Source organism: Neovison vison, chromosome 1 (assembly GCF_020171115.1).
Source record: "Neovison vison isolate M4711 chromosome 1, ASM_NN_V1, whole genome shotgun sequence".
NCBI lineage: Eukaryota > Metazoa > Chordata > Mammalia > Carnivora > Mustelidae > Neogale > Neogale vison.
Window position 1 is genome coordinate 211,005,023 of NC_058091.1, and position 26,451 is coordinate 211,031,473.

General features: G+C 35.8%; 1 protein-coding gene across 3 annotated transcripts in view; it reads right to left on the reverse strand.

The window, feature by feature from the left end:
* ZFYVE16 (zinc finger FYVE-type containing 16) overlaps window positions 1-26,451 on the reverse strand; it is a 49,769-nt gene that overhangs the window by 17,349 nt on the left and 5,969 nt on the right. For all 3 annotated transcript variants that reach the window (XM_044266288.1, XM_044266278.1, XM_044266285.1), the window contains 9 exons: window positions 19,154-19,262; window positions 16,069-18,314; window positions 15,030-15,126; window positions 11,887-12,048; window positions 7,936-8,078; window positions 5,360-5,738; window positions 3,757-3,879; window positions 2,712-2,867; window positions 1,891-2,115 (listed from right to left, as the gene is read on the reverse strand). In XM_044266288.1, the coding sequence (XP_044122223.1) occupies window positions 1,891-2,115; window positions 2,712-2,867; window positions 3,757-3,879; window positions 5,360-5,738; window positions 7,936-8,078; window positions 11,887-12,048; window positions 15,030-15,126; window positions 16,069-18,314; window positions 19,154-19,223 (3,601 nt within the window). In that variant the 5' untranslated portion in view covers window positions 19,224-19,262. The remainder of the gene's footprint in view (window positions 1-1,890; window positions 2,116-2,711; window positions 2,868-3,756; window positions 3,880-5,359; window positions 5,739-7,935; window positions 8,079-11,886; window positions 12,049-15,029; window positions 15,127-16,068; window positions 18,315-19,153; window positions 19,263-26,451) is intronic.

The window sequence follows — 26,451 nt, forward strand, 5'->3', positions numbered from 1 at the left end:
TATCTCTAACAAACACATATACATACATACATCATATTTGCAAGTTCCTGTCTAGAGGCATGGGCACCAGTAACATCAAAATGTCAGTATATCTAAAATCCAGCAGTACACAATGAACTCAAAAAATAGTGAAGACTAATTAATTTCTATGTACAAGCTTCCTCCCATCCCAAAGTTTGCTTTATACCACTTGCTTTTACAAAAGACCCATGTTAGAACCTGTTGTCACTAATTGAAAGAAATATGAAATAGGTATTTGTGTTTATGAAATGGTACTGTCTGGGGTGCCTGGGTGACACTGTTGGTTGAGCTTTTGGCTCTTGGTTTCAGCTCAGGTCATGATTTCATGGGTCGTGGGATGGAGTCCTACATCTGACTCCATGCTTAGTGCAGAATCAGCCTGTGCTCCTCTCTCCCTCTGCCCCTTGCCTCCTCAAATAAATAAATAAATAAATAAATCTTTAAACAACAACAAAAAAGAAATGGTAATGGTTTCTTTGCTTTATGCCATTTTGGCTTACAAAAGGTTTCACAGGAACGTTCTACTTTTGGACAGTGGGAAAAACCTGTATAACGGGAGATTTTTATCTTCATCATCACTAAACAGCATTTGCAGCTCCAACCCCTGTGATCCTTTGAGAAATCCCACAAGTTGCTACATGGTTTTCCTTCTTTGTGTGTGAGAAAAACAGATTTAGTATCTAGAACTGATACTGACTAAAATACGGGGCAAACTTATAAATTATATGTCGATATAATATGTGATGACTTGAGATTATATACTGACTTAACTTTCCATAAAAATAGCATTCAAGTATTTATAGCAGAGACAAAATATCAGGCTGAATGGATGAAACACTTGATGCAAAATAAACTTTCATAAGCTCTGTAGTTTACACAGTAAAAAACCTGCGATGACATTTCCATTTTGATACTTTTTACACAACAGCATCACGTATTTAAAACCTAAATGGTGTGCTGCCTGGGTAGCTTAGTCGGTTAAGCATCCAACTCTTGGTTTCAGCTCAGGTCATGATGTCAGGGTTGTGAAATCAAGACTGGAGCTGGGCTCCATGCTCAGTGGGGAGTCAAGCATGCTTAAGATTCTGTCTCTCACTTTGCCCCTCCCCGGGCTCCCATGCACTCCCCTCTCCTCTCTAAAATAAATAAACAAATCTTTTTTAAAAAAATCCTAAATGGTAAAGACATCCCTCACAAAATCAAAGAGTTTACTAAATTTGCCAAAGAGATTTATATCTCTTTCACTGAATTTGTCCATTTTGAAATATTTATAAATTTTATAAATCCCATCCATTTTATTTTCCTCCAAGGAAATACCTATTTAATTAGAATCAAATGCCTAAAACTTCATTTGATATGCTTTATATGCAATAAATAAATAATTTCTTGAAAAAAGTCAAGGATAAAGGGTGGGAATTCAAAAATTTTAACATGAAAAATGATTTCGACTTAGAAATAAACATATACATAAATTGGGACCATTCTTTCACAATCCTTCATGTTTGGCTTTATGATATATTCAAATTCAGAGGGGAAATCATTTAGGAAATATAGGAAACATAACAAAATGAACTCCCCGCTTTTAAGAAAGCCTTTCAATGTTTTCTGTATTTTGTTATGAGATTTAAAAAAAATTTTTTTTAAGGTAAGTTAATATAATTATGAACATCTAGAAATTCATGACATACCAAGGTTGTCTAGATGACTCATTTGGAAGTAGAAGAGGGCTGTCTTGGAATTTTAAAAGTTTATCAAAACAAAGGTAGTCCCCTTAAATTCATTAAAAATTTTATTTTAATGATATCCCTGAAATTCTTATTTTACATTTATTACATTTGAACTTATGTTATTTATTATTCTAAAACTTACCTTTATATTCGGCACCCAGTCTTAACATTAAGCGCATAGGAAACACCTTAGCCCAGGGAATCTCTAGCTTCTGAATAAGAATTCCACAAAGAAAAGGATTACTTGGCAATAGTAGATCATCAAGTTTCTGAAAAGTAGGTGTAATAAACAGAAATCCTCCATGATCCTTACTACTGAGAAAACTCTCAGTAAAAGTAATATTGTCCAAGTTTTCTATGTACTTTCCTGGAAATAAAATCATTAATAAAAAGACTTTAAGTTATTTTAAAGGCATTCTGAGTATGAATGTTGCAGTATAAACTTTCTTAAATAACAGCAATGTGGGATTTTTTTCTTATTTCCACACTTGAAGAAGGAGCTATTGAATAACTTGTTTGCACAAGGTTCAGTTATTCCTGGAGGTTGGAAATTGTGAACAAAAATTTGAAAATGTTTCTAACCATAGGGGGTTTTAAATTTTTCTCTTTACTGCATGACCATGTGAAAATTCATCATCTCCCTCAATCTTAGACAGATAAGTATACAGAACGTATAAAAAAAAAAATCAAGAAGGCAAATATATTTCCATTTTTAACATTAAAAAAATTAAAAAAAATTTTTTTAACTTTCCATTTCTAAAATAAAAAAAATAAAATCAGTATAAAGACACTAATCACATAAAATGCTATATTTAAGGAGACTGAAAATGATAACTAAGATCTTTTAAGAAATCAGTCTCTTCACAAAATAAATCTTTAGTATAGTTAGCCTAGCCAAAAACATAAATGCCTGTAATTAATCCATCCCCCCCATTCTGAACAGTTCAAAATAAAACACTATACCTTTTAGAGCATCCTTATAGATGGTGATAAATAATTTGAAGATGTCCTTTGGAATAGTATCTTCATTTGGCAAACATAATAAAAGAATCATAATTTCTGCCTGTCCCAAGCCATGCAGTCCATTGGTGGAGAAGTACCAATATTTGTCTGAGGAATCTTAAGCGATAAAGGCATACAACTATAAATATCAACTACTGTTAGCTGAAGAAACTAATACAGTTGTCTTTTGCATGAAGCACAACTTTTCAAATTCCTTATTTTCCCAAAGTTCTCCTCACAAAAAAACCTTTACAACTGAATTTTAAGATTAATGTAAAAAAGGGGCGCCTGGGTGGCTCAGTGGGTTAAAGCCTCTGCCTTCAGCCCAGGTCATGATCCCAGGGTCCTGGGATAGAGCCCCGCATAGGGCTCTCTGCTCAGCAGGGAGCCTGCTTCCCCCACTCTCTCTGCCTGCCTCTCTGCCTACTTGTGATCTCTGTCAAATAAATAAACAAAATCTTTAAAAAAAAAAAAAGATTAATGTAAAAAAGAGAAAGGATCTTTGGAGTCAGTTAGTAAATAACACTAAAATAAAAATAAAAGATGTACTAAGATGCTGAAATGTAGTGTGGATAAGAATCAAGTTTGTTTCAGACAATGAAAAGCTGAGAGATTCATTGATGAGTACTGAGGATTATTTACTTCCTTATTTTTAATAAAAAAAATGCTTTCTTTAAAACTGTCTTTACTGTTACTAAATCAAGATTCTTGCTTAATTAAGTTTCAGTTTATCAAAAAGTTATATTTCATATAACTATATTTCATATAATCAGTTGTATCGTGAGCACCAGGTACAGCTAGGAGCCCATGAATGAATGAAGGACAGTACTAAAAATCTTTAAGTTGGTTTCAAGTCCCACTGCATATAAATTTGCAAAATATATTCATAGGTGGCTGACAAACCAATATCCAAAGCTGATTACTTTTCATGGTTGCCAGTCAAAATTTAATTAATTTCAGAAATCCCACATACCAATTAGGCAAAGAGAGATCAATCATTACTTACAAAATACTAACTTGACATTCACCAGTAGATTAGCATTTAGGACAAATGTAACAGGATGAGAACTTTTGCCTTCAAGAAGCAAAATGATCCGCTCATGAGATGGGTGTTCCTCTACTACAGGCACTAAATCATGAAAGTAACGTATTAGTTAGAATATGACTTCCTGTTAAATATGCTTGCAATAAAAAAAAATTATAAATCCACTAATGGCTTGATCAAACTTAATAACAAAAGCAAATCCATTTCATAAAAATCAGTTAATACCTAGACAATTAATATATACTCATTTTTACTTTTCTACTTAAAGATATTACTATTGTAATACATATAAATCCTGATATATTAAATTACATATATGACATATATGCAAATATATTGATTAAATAGTATATTTATATAATTTTAGCCCCTGTACAATTTTAAGACAAACATTTTTATAAAGTGGATTTGAGACTGCCAGCCACTGCAATTATAAATTCTGAAATTTGGGGCACCTGGGTGGCTCAGTGGGTTAAAGCCTCAGCCTTCGTCCCAGGTCATGATCCCAAGGTACTGGGATCGAGCCCTGCACTGGGCTCTGCTCAGCGGGGAGCCTGCTTCCTCCTCTCTCTCTCTGCCTGTCTCTCTGCCTACTTGTGATCTCTGTCTGTCAAATAAATAAAATCTTTAAAAACAAAAACAAAAATAAATACATAAATTAATTCTGAAATTTACAACTCTTGAAGTAGTCTAGACTCAGGTTGTACACACTGCTTGCTGCCATATGCCCTGTCATTGACCAAGAATCAAAAGGATCTTGAAAATAACAGGAAAATATGTATGGCATGAGAAATACAGGGCTTAAGGTTTTTCTGTCACTATAGCTACGTTCATGAAATGGCTCCCAGTGATGGAACAGAGATCCTCAACTTCATTCCCCTATATTATCATGCACAGAACACAATCGTTTCCAGTTGCATGATGCAGCATAATGCCTGGGGTGACAAGGATGTATCCCTAGGGAACTACTCTGAGGTGGGAGCTAGTCAGAGAACCTCCAGCTTGGAAAGGATCATAGAGATCAAATAGGTGCTCATCTTTTACACAGGAAACTGAAGCCCAAAGAAATTAACATGCTTCAGGTCATAGATGTATTAAGTAGCAGATGAGAAACTAAAATTCCTAGCTTTGCTGTCCAATCCAATACGATCTTTAGGCACTATGCTCCTTTCTTTATTTAAAAAAAAAAAAAGGTGCTATGGAGCGGGAGCCTGAGAAAAAAATGATATGGAGTTAAAACTCTAATAAATGGAAATATTTTCAGGTTTAAAGTGAATGAGTTTCCCTGTCAAACTAAACTTTTGCCTCATTCTAAATTAGGGACTCAAAATGAGATAAATGAGTCATATTCAACTTAAAAGTTCAGATCTTTTTAGAATTTGGTTTCACACAACAAGACTTTTTGTAAACTAAAGATACCAAGCTATAGTACATATTTCAACCAAACTGTCTCAGCTTAAAAAACATGAATTTCACATGTCACAAAATTTACCAGTACATTCTTTGAAAAAAGAAAGAAAGAAAGAAGACCCTCTTTTTAAAATTTAAATAACTATTAACGTACCTGATCCCTTTTCTCCAGATGCAACCAGAAGAGGCGGCAAACTGTCCTCATCATTAGGGAGAAGACTAATCTTATTGCAAACATTCTTGTCAATACCACACAGTAACCTATAATCTGAAGTACTAGCAACAGGTAAATGGCTGTGAACTAAGACACCAGTAGGACTAGGTGGTCCCTCAACTTCTGCAAAAACATCATCACTTAGTGTAAAAGAACAAGAAGTAGGTAATCCTTCAGTGCCTGTGCTTATAGGCAGTTTTTCCATAGATGGAACCTGAGAAATAGGACTCCGAATTATCTCATTTCTTGTAATATCTCCTATCTCATTGTTTGCTTTTTCCACTGTAGTAGAATGGGCATGATCCACTGTGTTTACTGTCTGTAAAATATGGAATTTTAAAAAAACCATCAGTTCATGTTATCTATTCAACTATGAAATGTTGATCTCTATAGCCAAAGATACCTTTTTAGTAAGAATAACTAAAACCAAAATGGGCTCAGAAACTCTTCAGAAGCCAAATTTGCTAACAAACAATACCACTTTGCTCCTTTAAATTCAGAAAAGTAAGGTTTAGCTTTACCATATCATATACTTGGGTAGATATTAATGACTTTAATTTTATAGACTAGGAGGAGGAGGCAAGGAGAACCTCAGTATCCTGTACCGTATCACACAGTAAACAAACTTAGTTGAACACAACTCTCCTTCAGATACCAGCCAAAAAGCCTGGAGTGGAGATAGGTAGCAAGGGACAGATCGGGGTGGGGAGAAGGCAGGAAGGGGAATGGTTAGGAAGCAAAGTGGTAGGTGTATTCCTCAACAGTAACCACAAATAAACACTTCAAGCCGCCTTCAGTTAAGCCCCTTTCTTTTTAAACTGGGCAAACGTGAGTTAGTATTAAATAAAAAGCATTTATGAACTCAAGTAAAATTTATTAGGCTGTTTAGAACTTTCATTTTGTTAAAATATCAATTGAGGGGGCGCCTGGGTGGCTCAGTGGTTTAAGCCTCTGCCTTCAGCTCAAGTCATGATCTCAGGGTCCTGGGATCGAGCCCCACATCGGGCTCTCTGCTCAGTGGGGAGCCTGCTTCCCCCTCTCTCTCTGCCTGCCTTCTGCCTACTTGTGATCTCTCTCTGTCTATCAAATAAATAGATAAAAATCTTTAAAAAAAAAACATATCAATTGAGGACAGGTGCTTATGGTAATTAGGGCTATTTTGTAAATTCTAGCTCATGAAACCTGACAAACAGCATAGGTTTATATGGTATGTGAAACAGAGCAGGATACATACCTATCTTGTCTAATATATACACACAGGATAAACCAGGCAACTGGCACAGAGTAGATGCTCAATAAATATCTGCTTACTGAATAAATACATTCCTATTTCATGTATGAATACTCGCTTCTGAGTATTTTGCTACTTTACAATGAAAGTTCTTAGTGGGCTGGGATTCTGTATTACATATCTTTAACACCTATCACATTTGGGTAATTGCAAACATAAATACACTATCAGATACTTTAGTGAATGTTTAAAATCATTAAACAAATATTATCTGGGCACCTAGGTGGCTCAGTTGGTTAAAGCGTCTGTCTTCAGCTCAGATCATGATCCCAGGGTCCTGGGATTGAACCCCATGTCCCCAATGGGTTCCCTGTTCAGTGGGGAGCCTGCTTCTCCTTCTCCCTCTGCTGATCCCCCTGCTCGTACTTGCTCTTTCTCTCAAATAAAAAAATAAAATCTTAAAAAATTAAAAAACTCCACAAATATTAGTCTAAATTAAATTACTAAATCTCAGTTCTATTTCCCTATACCAGGGGTTCTTAAAATATGGGTCAGGGTTCTCTGAGGTCCCCAAGACCCTTTCAGGGAGTCAATGGGGTCCTAGGATTTTCTTCATATAATTAACCAAACAACATATCACAATAGACAGAGTGTGGAACCAGATGTGAGGATCTTTTTATTAAGTCAGACATCAAAGAATTTTGCAAAAATGTAAAACAGTGTTACGTCTTTCACTAAACTCTGGTTTAAAATATGGCTCATAAAAATATTATTTCTATTAATATAACTAATTTTTAAATTAATTTTTAATTTTTCCAATTTTAATTTAATTAGATAAGTAAATTTATTTATTTTTTAAATGGGCTCCATGCATGGAGCCCAATGCAGGGCTTGAACTCACGACCCTGAGATCAAGACCTGAGCTGAGATGAAGAGTTGGACACTTAACTGACTGAGCAATCTAGGCACCCCCACACAATTTTAATTTTAATATGGTAATTATCACTAGGTATGACCCACATAATCTATAGCTCTTTGAAGTTCTTAATAACTTTATGCTCTTATCCCTTAATGCTTCTAGGAGCATAAACAGATCTTCAGATCAGTAAGTCTGAGAATCATTACCTTAAACTGACATTAAAAAAGGTAAAATCTATAATATACTACTACATTATATGTTTGTCATTTTAGGAAGGTATTAAAACAAGTACTCTAATAATCATACACGAAATATATTTAAAATAAAATGTTATTAAATTAACAAGTCATTCTTTAGATTCCTTACCAAGGGCATATCAGGTAAGAGAGGGCTCATGTCTTCAGAACATCTTTTATTTCCAGATGATAATTTTGTTGTATCTGCAACTTCACCATTGGGCAGTATACCATCTGCAAACCATACTCTCTTCTGTTCTTTGGAGCATAATCCTAGAATCAGTTTAAAAAGTAAAGCACTTTAATTTGGTATACTGCAATGGTTTAATACTAAATCAATTGGGAAATGTTTTCAAAACCTTTTTGCTATCCACTGGCAAGACCTGCCTTCTCAGGGCTGCAAAGGCCTAGAGAAGTGGCCTTTTGTGATTCATCTAGCTGGAATGGAAGTCTTCCTTTTTTTATACAAAAGGCAAGAGTAACCCTAGGAATCACATATTCAGAAATAGAATGGATCCGAAAGGTTATATCTTAAGACACTGGGGGCAGATTAAAGCCCATATTACTAGATAGTGAGTTAGGAATGAATAAAATTTAAAGACGAAGGTACAAGGTAAAAAAATGTAGACTGGAAGATGACAGATAAGCGAAGAAAAACATGGGAAGAACAGAAAAAAGTATAAAAAGACTTAAAAAGATATAGGATCACTTGTGCATCAGAGGTCATTTTCTTAAAATTCTTTATTTAAATTAGGTCATTTCTTTTTAATGTATTTAATAAGAGAAACATGTTATTTTTTGTTTTTATAATGTGGATACAGAACTTTAATATTTTCCTCCCAAATTTGGAGGAAGTAAGTAGGTATCAGAATAAGTGTGTGTTCTCTTTTGTTACTAAGCATCCATCCACAGAGGAAGGTTATGAAAATAGCTGCCAGATGGTTTTAGGACAATATAAAAATCAAAGGATCAACATCTGCCTTCCAGAACACAATACAGATAACAATGAGAAAATTGGAATTACATACAATTTTTGCAATATGGGTAGACATACTAAATAAGGTATCTTTCAGATATTTGCAATCCTTTTATAATTTAGTAATTTAGGATGTCAATATGAAAGAACATGTAAATTAAAAAAATTTTTTTGGTTGTTGGTTTTTTTTTTTTTTTTAATGTATTTATTTGACACAGAGAGAGATCACAAGTAGGTACAGAGGCAGGCAAAGAGAGAGGGGGAGCAGGCTCTTCACTGAGCAGAGAGAATGCGGGGGCTCAATCTCAGGACCCTGAGACTGTGACCTGAGCCAAAGGCAGAGGCTTAACCCACTGAGCCACCCATGTGCCCTGGTTGTTTTATTTTTTAAGATTTTATTCACTTATTTGTCAGAGAGAGAGAGAGAGAGAGCGCACGAGCAGGGGGAGCGGCAGGCAGAGGGAGAAGAAGGTTCCCCACTGAGCAAGGTGCCTGATGCAGGACTTGATCCCAGGGCACCGGGATCATGACCTGAGCCAAAAGCAGAAGCTTAAAAGTGACTGAGCCACTCATATGCCCCAAGGACACGTAAATATTTTTAAAGCATATTTATTCATTTTAGAGTTGTAGCGTATATAACATATATAACCATATATACTGAATCTCCTTATCTAAGTTATAATGACAGAATACAGCTACATTAGATAAAATGAAATCCAAAGTAATTATCAGAAGTATGTGAATTTGTTTTTAACTGACATTTACAGTTATTTTCTGGCAAGTTAGAGACTAATAGTTTGTATTTTAAAATGTACACAGGCTTGGTTGGGGCGCTTGTGTGGCTCAGTCACTTAAGCAGCCAACTCTTGGTTTTAGCTCAGATCACAGTCTCGGGCTCCTGAGATTAAACCCACTTTGGGCTCCACACTCAGTGGGGCATCCTGAGAGATCAGGGCACCAGTGAGAGAGAGGATTCTCTGTCTCCCTCTGGCCCTCCCCCAACTTGCTCATTTTCTCGCTCTCTAAAATAAATAAATAAATCCTTTAAAAAAAAGTATATAGGCATTACTCAAGGTCCTAAATTACAACAGATTATATAAAAAGAACAGAGAGCCCAAAAATTTTTAAATAGATTAAAGAAAACATATTTATTGTGGTAAAATATAATTTTAAAATCAGATTTTTAAAGAAAGGGAGGTATGCCAGTTATTTACCTATTGTCTCTCAAACCCAAGCCCACCCTTTAATAAGGTGCTCTTTGATGCCAGATGGAAGTCTGGAAAAGTACAACTCCCAGACCCCCTTGTTGGCTGGCTCTGGTCACGTTCTGCCAAGAGCACTGGTGGGAGACTGGAAGGTGGGAAGAGAAAGAATTCTGTTTCTAGTTCCTGCCAGGATCCTTGCAGCAGTGGTACCACCAGATATAGGTGCACGCCCTGTGATTTGCAGTACTCCATACATCAAGGCTGGAATACTCCTTCATTCAACTAAACACCAATCCTATGAAGCCCCTTGATGGTTCCAGCATTTGCTATTTGGTGTTCTTCCAGAAATCATAACACCAGTCACACCCTGAATCCCAGGTCTGAGAACCAAACACCTCTTAGTACTCCGGAACTGAGTTCTAGAATATTGCCTTCCACCTTTCATTACTCCAACCCTAGGAGCAGTGGTTGCTTCCAATAGTTAGTAGTCTCTGACTCACTCTCTGAGTTGCTCTTCTAACCTTCTAACACACATACATACCAGTTCCCTGTACCAAATTCTTATTTTATGCAATTTTATTTTTTTCAGTGTTGTAAGATTCATTGTTTATGCACCACACCCAGTGCTCCATGCAATATGTGCGCTCCTTAATACCCACCACCAGGCTCACCTAATACCTCTTCCCTCTCCCCTCCAAAACCCTCAGTTTGTTTCTCAGAGTCTACAGTCTCTCATGCTTCATCTACCCCCCCAATTTCCACCAGTTCACTTTTCCTTTCTTTCTCCTAATGTCCTCCACGTTATTCCCTATGCTTTACAAGTTAAGTGAAACCATATGATAACTGACTCTCTCTGCTTGGCTTATTTCACTCAGCATAATCTCCTCTAGTCCCATCCGTGTTGATACAAAAGTTGGCTATTCATCCTCTCTGATGGAAGCATAATATTCCATCGTATATATGGACCATATCTTCTTTATCCACTCGTCTGTTGAAGGGCATCTTGGCTCTTTCCAAAATTTGGCAATTGTGGCCATTGCGGCTATGAACATTGGGGTGCAAATGGCCCTTCTTTTCATGACACCTGTATCTTCAGGGTAAATACCCAATAGTGCAATTGTTGAGTCATAAAAGCTCTATTTTTAATTTCTTTTTTTTTTTAAAAGATTTTATTTATTTATTTGACAGAGAGAGATCACAAGTAGACAGAGAGGCAGGCAGAGAGAGAGATAGAGGGAAGCAGGCTCCCTGCTGAGCAGAAAGCCCGATGCGGGACTCGATCCCAGGACCCTGAGATCATGACCTGAGCCGAAGGCAGCAGCTTAACCCACTGAGCCACCCAGGTGCCCCTCTATTTTTAATTTCTTAAGGAATCTCCACACTGTTTTCCAAAGTGGCTGTACCAACTTGCATTCCCACCAACAGTGTAAGAGGGTTCCCCTTTCTCCACATCCTCTCCAACACTTGTTGTTTCCTCTCTTGTTAATTTTGGCCATTCTAACTGGTGTAAGGTGGTATCTTAATGTGGTTTTGATTTAAATCTCCCTGATGGCTAATGATGATGAACATTTTTTCATTTATCTGTTAGCCAAATTTTTCTGATATCTAGTCTGGTCTCTCTGTCTTCACTAAACCTTATCAGACTAGAAATTCCATTTAAAAATTATCTTTAGGGGGTGCCTGGGTGGCTCACTGGGTTAAAGCCTCTGCCTTCAGCTCAGGTCCTGATTCCAGGGTCCTGGGATCGAGCTCTGCATCGGGCTCTCTGCTCAGCAGGGAGCCTGCTTCCTCTCTCTCTGCCTGCCTCTCTGCCTACTTGTGATCTATCTGTCAAATAAATAAATAAAATCTTTAAAAAAAATTATCTTTAGTCTAAGACACATCATTTTCTTCTAGTTACCTTCAACATTTGGTTGTTTAAGTGCTGAGATCGGTAAAGTTGTAGGTGAAGATATACTGGATGTTTGGGTCTCCTCAAGAGGCTGGATGGTGGCACATTCATCAGAATGATTAGATTTAAGATTAGAACCAGTTGGACTCATCATCCTTTCAAATGCTTGAGCTAGAAAGGGAAAAATATTAAAATATTGAAATACTTTTGAACTTCAAAGTAAATTATGATAAATTATCTATTTTTCAAGTTGTGAAGAGAAAGAAATCAATGGCTAAGCAAGAAAAAGTAGTACTTGGCAAAAATAATGTCTTTTCTCCAGTTGGCAGCACTCCACTTCAGTAAAAGCTACCAATTAATTACTTCAATATTATATTTGGCAAACGTTTATCTACTAAAGAAAGTAACCGTTATTTAATATGACTGTCTCTATTTTTGTCCTTGTACCCCTACAGTTTATTTACAATACAGTTCAGAGTGATTTCTTTAAGACATAAACCCTATCACATCATTCCTCTGTTTAAAATCTTTTAATGGCTTCCCAAGTGGAGTGAAGATTTCAGTTGTTACAGTGGGTCTCAAAACCCTACATAGTCTATATCCCTATCTCCTCTGCCTTCCCACTTAGCTCTCTCTCTGACCTCATCTGTCACTACTATCCCATTATTCATTATGATCCAGCCATCCAGGCCTTCTGGTTCTTCAACAAGTCAAGCAAGCACTCACCTAGTCTTTGCTCTTGCTGTTCTATTTGGACTGTTCTTCCCATAAAAACTCACATAGCTTTATTTTCTCACTTCAGGTCTCTGCTCACATGTCATATTATCATAAAGCCTAACTCTGCCTATCATTAAAAAATACTACCTCTTGGGGCACCTGGGTGGCTCAGTGGGTTAGGCCTCGGGCTTTGGCTTGGGTCATGATATCAGAGTCCTGAGATCAAGCCCTTGCAGCAGGCTATCTGCTCTGCGGGGAGACTCCTTCCTTCTCTCTCTCTCTCTGCCTGCCTCTCTAACTACTGTGGTCTCTGTCTGTCAAATAAATAAATAAAATCTTTAAAAAAAAATACAACTCTTGCCACCAATCTGTTACTATCTATCCCTCTTATACTCTACTTTAATTTAGGATATTATCACCATCTGATATTGTCTTTGCTTACTGTCCATTTCTCCCCACATACCTAAGCTCCATGAAATAAGCTCCATGAGAAGAGGACTATATTCTGTTCACAGCTGGAACTCCAAAATGCAAAATAGTGCTTGAATACTGCTGAATGATTTTTCATCCAAATGACATGGAACAGCACTGGTAGCTTTCCCCTCATTATTTCTCCAAACCAATCTGCTATAAATGTCACCATTGCTAAAATAATCCTCCTTGAGTACTCCTGAATGATAGCACTGTCATGAAATGGCTTCAACTCACAAAATAAAAATCCATATACCTTACCCTGGGTTTTGAGTAATGTCCAACTTGCCCCAAATCTACCTAATGGCACTCACATGCAAAATTCCCTGAAACTTATACAGTCTCAGCACAACTTCCTCATTATCCATAAGCTCTAATTAAACTATCTTTTTCTTTTAATCCTTCATGGAATTTGTCTTACAAACCTTGAGCCATCTTTCTCAACTTATTTAATAACATTATTTTAAATGATCGCTTTTACCATCTTCCACCCTAAGGTTGATATTAAAATAACTGTTATTTGTTTTTTTGTGGTATAGAAATTAGTGTTAAATAGAACCCTAAGTGGAAATACACACTATAAGGTATCATAACACAATAAATAAAACAGACAACTAGATAACCAAATTCATTTCAAGATATTTTCTTTGATAAACCAAAGCATGATCTCAATATCCTACTGAGTCTCTTTAATGGCTATACTTTCTCCTCTCCTGGACCCTTACAGTTAAAATGTTTTAATGCTCACCCAAAAATCTGAACTGTCAACTCAAGTTATGTTTCAAATCTTAACGGCTAATTATTTTCAAGTGGGGAGGGAGAATTATGTGGGAATTTGCTCTCATATTTCTGAATTCCAGCAGGTTGTCTGGCTAATAGCCCCAGCAGGCTTCTAGACTACTGGAATAGCACAGGAAAAAACCAAAACAACTATAAAGTCTTAAACTAATCTCTTCATATACAAGGTTGGTAAGATGGAAATATAAAAAGTTTACACTCTATTATCTTCCAGAGCAGAGGTCAACAGCAGGGAGAAAAGCAGCTTACCTCAGGCTAATAGACTCACATCAGAGCTTTTTGGAGAATTGCTGAAAAAATTTATCTTCATTCAAAAGAGAAAAACAAATTATTATCAGGTATTTATTCTCCTGGCTAACAGGAAGCAGTACCTGAGCTACTATACAGGTCTGGTATTGCAAAGTCCCAAGTACTATTTGCTGGGAATTAAACTGTCAACAAATCTTTGAAAATGCCAAGTACTCCAAAGGCCAAATGTGTCTTTGAGGGAAAAAACCCACAATACGATGCATACACACACACACACACACACACACACTCTGTGAGAACACAAATAAGACCACCAAGATTATTGCTGATAATGGTATCTAAGCTAGGGAGCCAAAAACAATGGGAAATACATACAAACAAAATTCCAAAATTGAGAAGGGAAAAAATATATGAGACAAAATGTGTCAATACTGTAACAGTCCTATGAACTTATCTATAAAATCATAAATATTATTAACTTATTTTGCATTCCCACTTAGGGTATAATTTCCAAAAAGGTGGGAACTATTACCTTGCTCTATGCTATTAATTTATAACACTGAATTCTACTTATTGTTAAGTATTCTGTAAATTTTTAGATTAAGATGATAAAGATGGCAATGATGATGACAAAACAAATAGGAAGATGAAATGCAGCATTTAGGGACTTGGTACCTGTTAAAAGTTAATGAACTGCCACTCCAGAAACTGAATGCTTCCTTTCCAGACTGGTAGTATTAATTGTGAGAGTAGAACAAAAAGAAGAGAAACCAAGCCATGGGATGTCCCACCTAAGCCAGATAAGTCAACACTAGGTCCTCGCCTTAAGAAAATAAAGAAGTTTATCTTTGTCACAATCCAATTGTTTTTATGATATATTCAATTACTGGAAGAAAATATGTCAGGTTAATACTCACCTTTACTAATAGTCTCAAAGCAGACTACACATACTCTTGCTTCCTTTTCCAGATATTGTAGTTTACATTTCCTATTACAACAGACACCACAAAATACCTATAAAGAATAAAATATCAAATTTGTTTTTGTGTGAACCATGTTTATACCTATGGAAGGCAGGGGAAGAGGCAGCCCAAAATCTAACTAACCAAACACCATTTTTCTGATTACATAAATAATTTTTCTAATCACTATAATCACAGGTAGTTATTAAAATGGTTCTTTTTTGTTTTACTTCGGTGAGATTCCTGCAATTTAAAATTGTGTCTCTGAAAAAAAAAATAATAATAAAATAAAATAAAATTGTGTCTCTGACAAGAAGAATTGCTTTAAATCAATTCTGTTAATTAGAAAAGAACAAAAATTTTCTTTAATGAATAAGTTTGTAAATTTAAAAAGCTTTCTGTGGTCCTTTATTTAAAACTTTTAAAAGCAGAGTATTATTATTATTCTAAAAGAGAGGAGAGTTGATCTGAGACCAACATAATACTGGAAATTGCTGAATAAAAAAATGCAATGTTATTTCTATAGGCAACCCTTAGAGTTTACAGACAAAGCAGTCAGAATGCAAACAGGTCAGCTTCAACATTCTGAAGCTGTGGCAGCCAATTTGCTTTTTCCCCCTCTATGTTTCCCTAGATATAGACTATAGCACTAACTGCAGAGTGGTCTTGAAATTAATCCAATGACACAGGGGGATATGACTGAATTTGGGACATCTTGTGTTAATGTTAGAGGGATAAAGACATATTCTTAGATATCACAAAAACTAGTAATTAGCATTCCTCATTTCCAAGTACATTATATTCAAGACAAGGTGAAATTCATTCACCCTCAAGCAATCTGTAAAATGACAGTGGTTTATATATTTCCACGTAGGTGAAAAATGATTTTAAACTAGCCAAAACTTTTAATCATCTCTTAATCAGCTTTTCTGTCACATTAAATTTCATTTAAAATGTCTGAAAAGAATAAAAGACAAAGATTTTTATAACTCACTTTCCCACATGCTCGGCAGTGGTGTCGCCGTTTTGTAAATGTAAATTTGACTTGGCAGTTCATACAGTTTGGAGCTTCTGAATCAGGAACCCAAGTAGGTTGTTTCTGGCCCAAAACCATGCCTTCTTTGCAAGTGTTTACAGGTAGAGATTCTTCATTCACAGTTACAAAAGTGGATCCACCTTCAAAATTACTTTCTATATCGATGTAATTAGAGTTGAAGCTAACCTGAGGATCAGTTGTAGAATCGGTAGTACAAGTGGTTGGAACAATCATATTTGCTATGCTGGGCTCACTTTCAGGTGTATTTGGAACATCTGGTTTATTTGGTTCCTTTGAACCCCTTGGTCTTGATGGAATGTTAAACAACTGCTTTGGTCTGGCCCCTCCAACATGAACAGATTGACTGTTAATATCAGAGACTGATAATTCATTTGTAATCTCAGGTTTACTGTTAGATAGCCCTTGTTCAACTGGAATTGTACTTTTTTCCCCTAAAGAAAGGCCACCATTTTCTGTAGTATTCTGTTTATCAACTGTTTCACAAATCATATTAATGCCAGGACTTTCTCCAGTAGCGCCTGTTTCAGCATTGAAATATGTATTACTGATGTTCCTATCATCTGGGCCTTTCATGTCTATCTGAATCATTTGAGATTTTGAGTCATTCACACTTTCTTCAAACGATTTTACGTTACTGGTCTGAAGATACTGTTCAGTCAGAAAGGCATCAAGTTCAGCATCACTAATTAGTGCACCACTTTTCATGCCTTCATCAATATTAAAATAATCTAAGTCTTGCCCATCGATATCATTGCCTGAAAAAGGGAGACTATCACAATGATCAGGAAACTCTGGGGCATTAGCACCAGAAGGCTCCATCTGAGATTCTGTAGCTGTAGAAGAATTTGCATTACCAGGGTGATCCAAAGACTCAACTCTGATTATCATCGGGTTGGACTCTACCTTTCTATTTCCCACCTGTTCCATTATGTTTTTACATTTTTCTTGTTTCAAAAGATTAGTCTCCTCCAATGGTTCCCCACCCAGAATAACACTGGGTATTATTTCTTCATGTACTGGCACTGCATCTTGTATGTTGTCTTTATGTTCATTCTGTGGTAAACAATCACCATGTGCTTTGCTTTCAATTAATGATCCACACAAAGACCCAGGTACTGGAAGACAGGTCAGTGAGGAGTATACTTCTTCACCTGAAACATGTAGAGCTGGAGAGGAATCTTGAGTTATATCTTGATTATCATCTTTAAGATCCGCACCTCTTGAGCCTTCTTTTGCAGACTGTTTTATAATTATAGCAGTCCTATCTTCCTGAAAGGAAAAGTCTGGTAATTTCAAACTTCCATCTTTTGCATTTGAATCATTTAAGTATAAATCTTCATTTTTTGGAAAACTGCAAGGCAAAGCACTTGTGCGGTCTCCTTCTACTAAACATTCTGTGGCAGCTATGACTGCCACATCTACTTCCTCTTTTACCAAACCATTATCGGCTTTCAGTAATTCACATGGCTGGTCCTTGTGCTGTAGACTGTCTTTGGCATCAAACATTTTGGAACTTTGTTGAGTCAAAGCAGATGGCATGTTAAAATCAACAACTGGTTCTAACTGATTAAAGATCTTTTTATCCTTTAAATTCTCTTTCACACTGTAATTACATGAATCTGAAGTTGCTGTATCTACTTTTGTACCCAATTCTTCAGCCTCACTAATTTCTCTGTTTTGTAATTCAGAGTTGACATCATTCTGTTCCTCTCTGACATGGTCCGCTGAAGAAGCACAAAGAGTTTCTGACGCTGAAGATAAATCCAATCCAATCAAAGAATCTGCACTAGACTTAAAATCATCTGGCAATAACTGTTTAATATCTTCTTCACTATTAGTTACATGAACTAAGTTACCCATGTCACTTATCAGATCACAGACAGGTTTACTACATCGTCCCATATAGAGAGGCTGGATTTCATGTGAAGTGCCACCATCCACAGAAGAAAGGAGATCAAGTCCTGTTACATTTTTTTCATTTTGTATGGAAGCTAGTCCCTCAAGTGTTTTGTTAAGGGAAATCTGATTTGTTTCATAGCATGTTTCTGATGAGGCACAACAATTAATGCACTGTTGATCCTTTGGTAGCACTAAAGTCAGCTGTGAGGAAGCCAACTCTGAAGAAACTGAACAGTGGTTAGAATCATATGTGTTTTGCTCATCTTGGTGATAATCTTGTTCATCTAATTAAAATAGAGATATAATGTTATTCAGAAAAGCCAAAGCAAAATTATCACAAATACGTTTTTTAAGACTCCTAAACTAACTAAACTTTTGTTTAGATCAGAAATAGATTACTCTCTTACAAAATTATAATAACTTCCAAAAGTAGTTTTATTTAAACTACTTGGGGCTTTTACTTTTCAGTGTAGATGTCACAGTGTGATAGAAGTTCCACTCAAAATAACTCAGTTGCAATATAAAAACCAGACTGAAGAAGAGCTGAAAAACAATCCAACCTCTTGATTCTCTCTCTGGTTTCCTAGTCTTCATTATTAGATGAGTAAAATATCTCATATTAATAAAATACCAGTTTATGTAAAGTTTTTAAGCTGCTTTTAGCTGGCTCATATGTTGATTTTTTAAGATTTTATTTATTTATTTGACAGAGAGGAATCACAAGTGGGCAGAGAGCCAGGCAGAGAGAGAGGGGGAAGCAGGCTCCCCTCTGAGCAGAAAGCCCACATGGGGCTCAATCCCAGAACCCTGAGATCATGACCTGAGCCAAAGGCAGAGGCTTAACCCACTGAACCACCCAGGCCCCTCATATGTTGATTTTAAAGGTCTTTTAGTTAAATTTGTGTCTGTAGAGAAAAGTTTTACTTTCTTTATTTCTATTTTTGGCTATTGGTTCTATTCAGTGTAAGAACAGGCTAGTATGTTATAATGAAATGTGAACTTACACAATATAACCATGTGACCAAAACTGAAACCAAATTTTGCTAAGAGTACTCTATATCTGGATAACTGAATCACAGACACTTAAAATTTCTTTAGTATCAAAAATTAAAAACCAACAAACCTGGATTCTGTTCAAAGTCATCAAGGAGTTTGTCCAAGTCACTGACCGCTGCTTTAAAATAACTATCCATCCTTCTTGTACACTTATTCAGAATTTAATCCTTATATGCCTAGAAAATAAAAAGTTATGAAAGTTTGTTTAATTCTCTAACATATAAATATTATGCCATCTACTGAATACCAAGAAACATAAGAAAAAGATACAAATTGCTTTGAGTAATCTATAATTTAGTTGGGGAAATTGCCTCCTTATATACAAAATGACATGAAAACCAACTGTAACTACATAACAATACAACAACATAACATACAATACAGTATTGTAAATTTTAAAAGACTTATCTAAGTAACTCATGTTATATAAGTTACATAAGTCAAAGAATTCATAATTGAAAGTTAAAAATAGTTATAAGTACCATATGCCAAATATAAGACAAAAATATAAAACATACTACATACAAATAAAAATACTTCATACAAAAACTTGTTTGATTCAACAGAAGTGGTACTTCAAATGCTTAGAGCTTTAGATGCTTATATCAGAACAGAAAAAAGATTAAAGACTAATAAACTAAGAGCAGGAGTTAAGGAAATAGAAAATGAACACACGAAAGAGGTACAAATAAATTAATTTTACAAATAAAGTAGATAAACCAACTCCACAAATGAGCCTGACACCTTAAAGGAATCTATCAATGACTAAAGGGATAAAATCAAAAGGGCAAGGAGCCTAATTGATAGGGGGCTCTTACCATCTTAAATGGGACAACCAAACATCAAATGAATGAAGGCTACAAAGTACTGAACACAAACCAAATAGATAAAAAACCAAGAGATCACAATGATACTAAAAACAAAAATAAGTAACACCACTCATTAGAGGGTTGCCAGGGCACAAACTCATTACTCTGAGAGTTCATATATTAAGGGAAAAGAGCCAATAATTTATCCACCCCTTTATTTACGAAATGTACTTTAGAATAATAAAGTAGCTGCTGAGGGAAATTTCTTTAGATAAGAATTCCAATCAATAAATACAGATGGGTATTGAAATTTTAAAAATTATCTCTTGGAAATCCTTAATGCAACTAACGGACTAGGCAGTCGTTATCAATATATTCTAGAAGTGTGAGATGAAAGGTTGGAGGGTAACTTTATAATGGTGGGAAGAGGCAAAGACATCTGACTTCCACTAACCAATTTTACCATCAATAAATGTGGAAGACCCAAACATTATGTGCCTGGTGTGGAAGATACAACATCACATGTAATGTATTCCTGCCCCAAAAAACTGAACCTGAATCTAATCAAGCATTTAGAACTGCATATTTATAGGAAATCCAAGCATAGAACAGAAGAGAAACCAATAGACAAACAGAAAAACAAAAAACAAAAATACTGAAACCGAAAACTTTTTTCTTTGAAAAAAATCAGTAAAATTAATAAACTAGGCTAATCAAGAAAAGAGAGAAACACAAATTACCAGTATCAGAAAGAAAGAGGGGATATAACTACTGATGCTATGGACACTTAAAGGAAAATAAGGGAATATTATTAACAACTCTATGCCCACAAACTCGATAATCACATGAAATGAACCAATTCCTTGGGAGACATAAGCTACCAAAACTCACACAAGAAACAGATAACCCATGGGCTGCCTGGGTGGCTCAGTCAAACGTCTGCCTTCCACTTGGGTCATGATCCTACTCTGCAAGGGGCCTACTTTTCCCTCTCCCTCTGCCTCCTGCTCTCCTTGCTTATGCACTCTCTGTCTGACAAATAAATAAATAAAATCTTTAAAAAAAAAAAGAAAAAGAAAAAGAAACAGATAACCCAAACAGCCCTGTATCTCCTAATGAAACAGAACCAATAATTAGTAACCTTCCATAAAACAAATAACCAGATCCAGGTGGCTTCACTGGTGAATTTTACCAAACAGTGAAAGAAGGAAGAAAAATATATTTCATAATCTCTTTCAGAAAAAGGAAGAAGAGGGAACCCTTCCTAATTCACTTATAAGACCAGCATTACTCTAATACCAAAACCAAATAAAAACATTACAAGAAAGGCAAACTACAGACCAATATTGCTCATGAACACAGACATAAAAATCCTCAACAAAATATTAGCAAGTAGAATCCAACAATGTATAAGAAGAATTATATGTGACAACCAAGTGGGATTTATCCAGGTATGCAAGGTTGGTTCAACCTTTGAAAATTAATTAATATAATCTACCATATCAACAGGATAAGAAGAGTTATATAATCATATTGATGGATGCAAAAAAAAAAAAAAAGGCAACTGACAACCTAACATCTGCTCATGATAAAAACTCTTGGCAAATTATGAGCAGACGGGAACTTCTTCAATTTGATGAAGAGTATTTAGAAAGAACCTACTGCTAGCATTATACATTATGATGAGAAACTGGATGCCCTTCCACCAAAGACTGGGATAAGGAAAGGATATTTTCTCTCACAAATCCTATTCAACATAGTACTGAAATCAAATACCCCCCCAACCAGTTCAACAGGAAAAGAGAATAAAAAGTTCACCATTTGGAAAGGAAGAAATAAAATTGTCTCTATTTGCAATGACATAATTTTCAATGTAGAAAATCCTCAAAACTCACCCCCTGAAATAGAGTAATGAATACAGCATGGATACCAAGTTAATAACAAATATCAAATGCATTCCTATATATGAGCAAGTAACAACTGGAATTTGGAATTTTTTTAAAAATACCATTTATGATATCACCTGAAAAAAATTAAATACTTAGGTATAAACTTAATAAAATATATAAAGGACCTATATGTGGAAAGCTACAAAATACTGATAAAAAAATCAAAGATCTAAATAAATGGGAGATATATTCTATTGTCAGGGATAGGTAGACTCAGTATTGCCAAGATGTCAGTTCTCAGTACAACCCAATCATGACGCTAGCAAGCTATTTTGTATGACTTAGGAAACTAAAAATTCTCAAGTGTATATGGAAAAGAAGACAGAATAGCCAACATAATGCTGAAAAAGAAGAGCATATTGGGACAACTCACTCTGATTTTAGATTTAAAAGGCTACAATAATCAAGGTAATATATGACTGGCAAAAGAATAGACATATAGATCAATGGAAAAGAATAGAGAGCTGGGAAATAGACCCACACAAATACAGTCAATGCATCTTTGCCAAAGGGGCAAAGGCAATTCAAAGGAGAAAGGGTAGTCTTTTCAACAAGTGGTGCTGAGAAAACTGGACATCCCTATGCAAAAATATGAGCCTAGAAACAGACCTTACACTTGAATGTTTTTAAAATGGATAATAGACCTAAATGTATTTAAAATGGATAATAGACCTAAATGTAAAGTGCAATATTGTAACACTTCTTGAGGAAAACATAAGAGAAAATCTACATTTTCTCTTTTTTAAAGATTTTATTTATTTATGTGACAGACAGAGATCACAAGTAGGCAGAGAGGCAGGCAGAGAGAGAGGAGGAAGCAGGCTCCCTGCCAAGCAGAAAGCCCGATGTGGGGCTCGATCCCAGGACCCTGAGATCATGACCAGAGCCGAAGGCAGCAGCTTAACCCACTGAGCCACCCAGGCGCCCCTGGTGATGAGTTTTTAAATGTAAAAATGGCATGATCCATGAAAAAAAATGATTAAGCTGGACCCTATTAAAATTAAAAACATCTGCTCTGAAAAGGGCACTGTTTTTTTTTTTGTTGTTGTTGTTGTTTTTTGAAAAGGGCACTGTTAAGAGAATGAGAGGAAAAGCCACATCCTGGAAGATAATATTTACAAAACACCTATCTGATAAAGGACTTGAATCCAGTCTACAAAAAAACACCTCATGTTAAATAATTAGAAAACCAACGATCCAATTAAATGAGCAAAAGTTCCAAATAGACACCTCACCAAAGATGATACACAGTTATCAAAGAAACATATGATAAAACGCTCCACATCATTTGTCTTTAGGGACTACAGATTAAAACAATGATACCGTTTTACATCAATTGCAATGGCTAAAATCCAAACAACTGACAATACCAAATGCTGCAAGGGTGCCAATCAGCAGGAACTCTATTTACTTCTGGTGGGAATGCAAAATGGTACACCCACTTTGGAAAACAGTTTGTCTCTTACAAAACTATAGTCTTACTATATGATCCAGCATTCATACTACTAGATATTTACCCAACTGGTTTATAAAGATTTACGTCCACACATGAACTTAGGTGTGATTGTTTATAATGGCTTTATTTATAAGGGCCAAAATTTCGAAGTATTCAAAATGACCTCCAGTAAGTAATAGATAAATAAACTATGTTACATTCATGCAATGGAATACTATTCAGTGATATAAAGAAATGAGCTAACAAGCCACAGAAAGACATAGATAGTTTTAATTATGTATTGCTATGTAAAAGAAGCCCATTTTTAAAAATCTACACACTGGGGCCATCTGGGTGGCTCAGTCAGTTAAGCATCTGCCTTTGGCTCAGGTCATGATTTCAGGGTCCTGGAACTGAGCCCCGAGTTGGGCTCCCTGCTCAGCAGAGTCTGCTTCTTCCTTTGCCCCTCCCCCACTGCTTATGCTTGCCCTCTGTCAAATAAATAAAAATCTTAAAAAAAATTTTTTTTTAAATCTACACAATGTACGTAGGACTCCTGAGTCGCTCAGTTGGTTAAGCATCTGATCTCTTGGCTCAGGTCAGGATCTCAGGGTCATGAGCTTGAGCCCTGCACTGGGTGCCATGCTGGGTGGGAGCCTGCTTAAGATTCCCTCAGCCCTTCCCCAGCTGCTTGCTCATTCTCTATCTACAACAAAAACAAACAAAAAACCCAAAAACCAAAAAACATCTACATACCATATCATTCTAATTGTATGACATTCTGGAAAAGTCAAAACTACAAAGAGAGTAAAACACGTAAGTGATCGCTAGTGGTTTGGGGTATGGGATAGGATGAACAGGTAAAGCACAGTGGATTTTTTTAGGGTGGTGAAACTATTTTGTATGATACTATAGTGATGAAAATAAGACAATAAGCATTTGTCAGGTTATAGCACAAAGAATAAACCTTAACATACTCAAATATTAAAAAATTATTTAGAAGAAGACTGGGTGATCTCAGAATGGAATGCAGAATGTGAGAAAAGGGCTAAATTTATTACAAACATATAAAACAACCCTACTGAAAGGGGTGGAGGAATACAGTGCTACCTTTGGAAATGAGTGAGTCTGTAAGGCTGAAGATAAAAGGAACACAAGCATTGTGCTCAAGTTCATAAAGCTGTTTCCCAAGGGGATGGATTAACAATTCTGAACCACTACACACGTATACTGGATTTAAAAGGAATTGGATAGCTGATGACAGGAGCCAGGTTTCTCAATGTTGGAAGGGAAGGTTAGATAAGCAAAAGAGAAGGAACCTAAAATGATCCACATGGTAATGGATTTGAACTGGAGACATTGGTATAAACTCATAGCTAGCTTAATATGGATAGAGATGGTTACATATCTGTCCTAATTTTTTACTTGAAATACTTACAGATATTAGTATAAACATGTGTATCTCTTGCTCTGTTAGCTGACAGGGCCTAGAACCAAGACATCATACTTAGCACCCAGAACATGGTTTCTCCAACAAAAGGAGCCAAGGCTCCTTGGAGAAATGGCTGATTCTATGACTGGGGCAGAAAATATACAAGATGAGCATGGAGAATCTTGTAATCCCAAAAGTAAAGTGCATGTACACATGCATGCATGGATGTATTACACGCATACAATGAAGGAGGTATGTCAAAAAGATACAGGAGTCAACTGGAAGAGCTCCCAAAGGCCAAAGCTAGAAATCTGAACAATAAAACATATAAACCAGTACAGGCTTATTACTCATATCATTAAAAAAAATGAGTTCATACTGAGATAAATAAACAGGGAACAAGATAAATCTCCCACACAGAAAAGTTCTAAATAATTTGCATAGATACTTTGCTCTCAGGGAAGTGCAACATAACTCCCTGCTCCTTAAGTGTGCTGCACATATTTTCTTCTTAAGAGTACAGTACAGAAAGGGAGAAAAAATAACTTTACAGTGGAGAAACCTGACCAACTCTACCTCAATCCATTGGATCAAAGAAAACATCAACAGTGTTAAGTCATGTTGACAAAATGTACCCTTGATATGATGTGATGACAATGGCATTTTATCTTGTTGTCTTCTTCCTAAAACATAGTACCCCAATCTAATTATGAGAAAAATCTCAGAGAAACCACATGTGACATTCTTCTCAATAGTGGACTAGTATCAAAACTCTCAATAAAATAAAAAACAGAACATCTGAGAAACTGTCCCAACAAAGAGGAACCAAAGGAGACAAGACTGATCAGGGTAATGTGGTATCCCGGATAAACTCCTAGATCAGAACATATTAGGGAAAAATTGAAGAAATGGGAATAAAATATGGACTTTGGTTAATACTAAGGTATCAATACTGGTTCATTCATCATGATAAGTGTACCATATTAATGTAATATGTAATAATAGGGAAACTGGGTAGGGGGGTAAATGGTAACTCTCTGGACTATCTTCCCAATAATCCTATAAATCTAAAACTGTTCTAAAATAAAAAGATTTTTTTTTAATGAAGTGAAGGCATTGGAAAATAAACTTGAGAAAATATCCTAGAGAGTAAAACAAAAAGAAAGGGAAAGAAAATAAGAAGAAAGATTAGAAATTTAATCTAACGAGGTCTGATACTGAAGTAACAAGAAGTCCAGGGGAAAAAAAGTATAGGAATAAACAAAGGAAGAAATTGTCAAATACAATATCTCAGAACTGAAGGATATGATCTCCAGGTGGAAAAAGCCCAGTCAAGGCCCAACACAATGAATGAAAAATCCTTATAGAGCCTCATCATTGTGAAATTTCAGAATACCTGAGTGGTTTAAAGAAAGATCAACCCATTTCAGGCTGTAACAGCATCCCCCACCTTTCCCCTACACTCTTGACCTCCCCATCCCATCCTGCTCACCTTTGTCTCTCTTCTAAAGCATTCATTTAACTTTACAACCTTCTAACTTTTTGTATAATGTATTTATTATATTGTTTACCATCTGGAACAACTCTTCCCTCCAAGAAATTAAGCTGCATGAAGGTAGATATCTTGTATTTTTGTTCACCAATATATTCAAAGTATCTTGAGCAATGACTGCCACAAAAATTATCCTTACTACAAACCCAGTGAATAAATATAAAAGCTTCCAGAGAGCAACAGCAGGT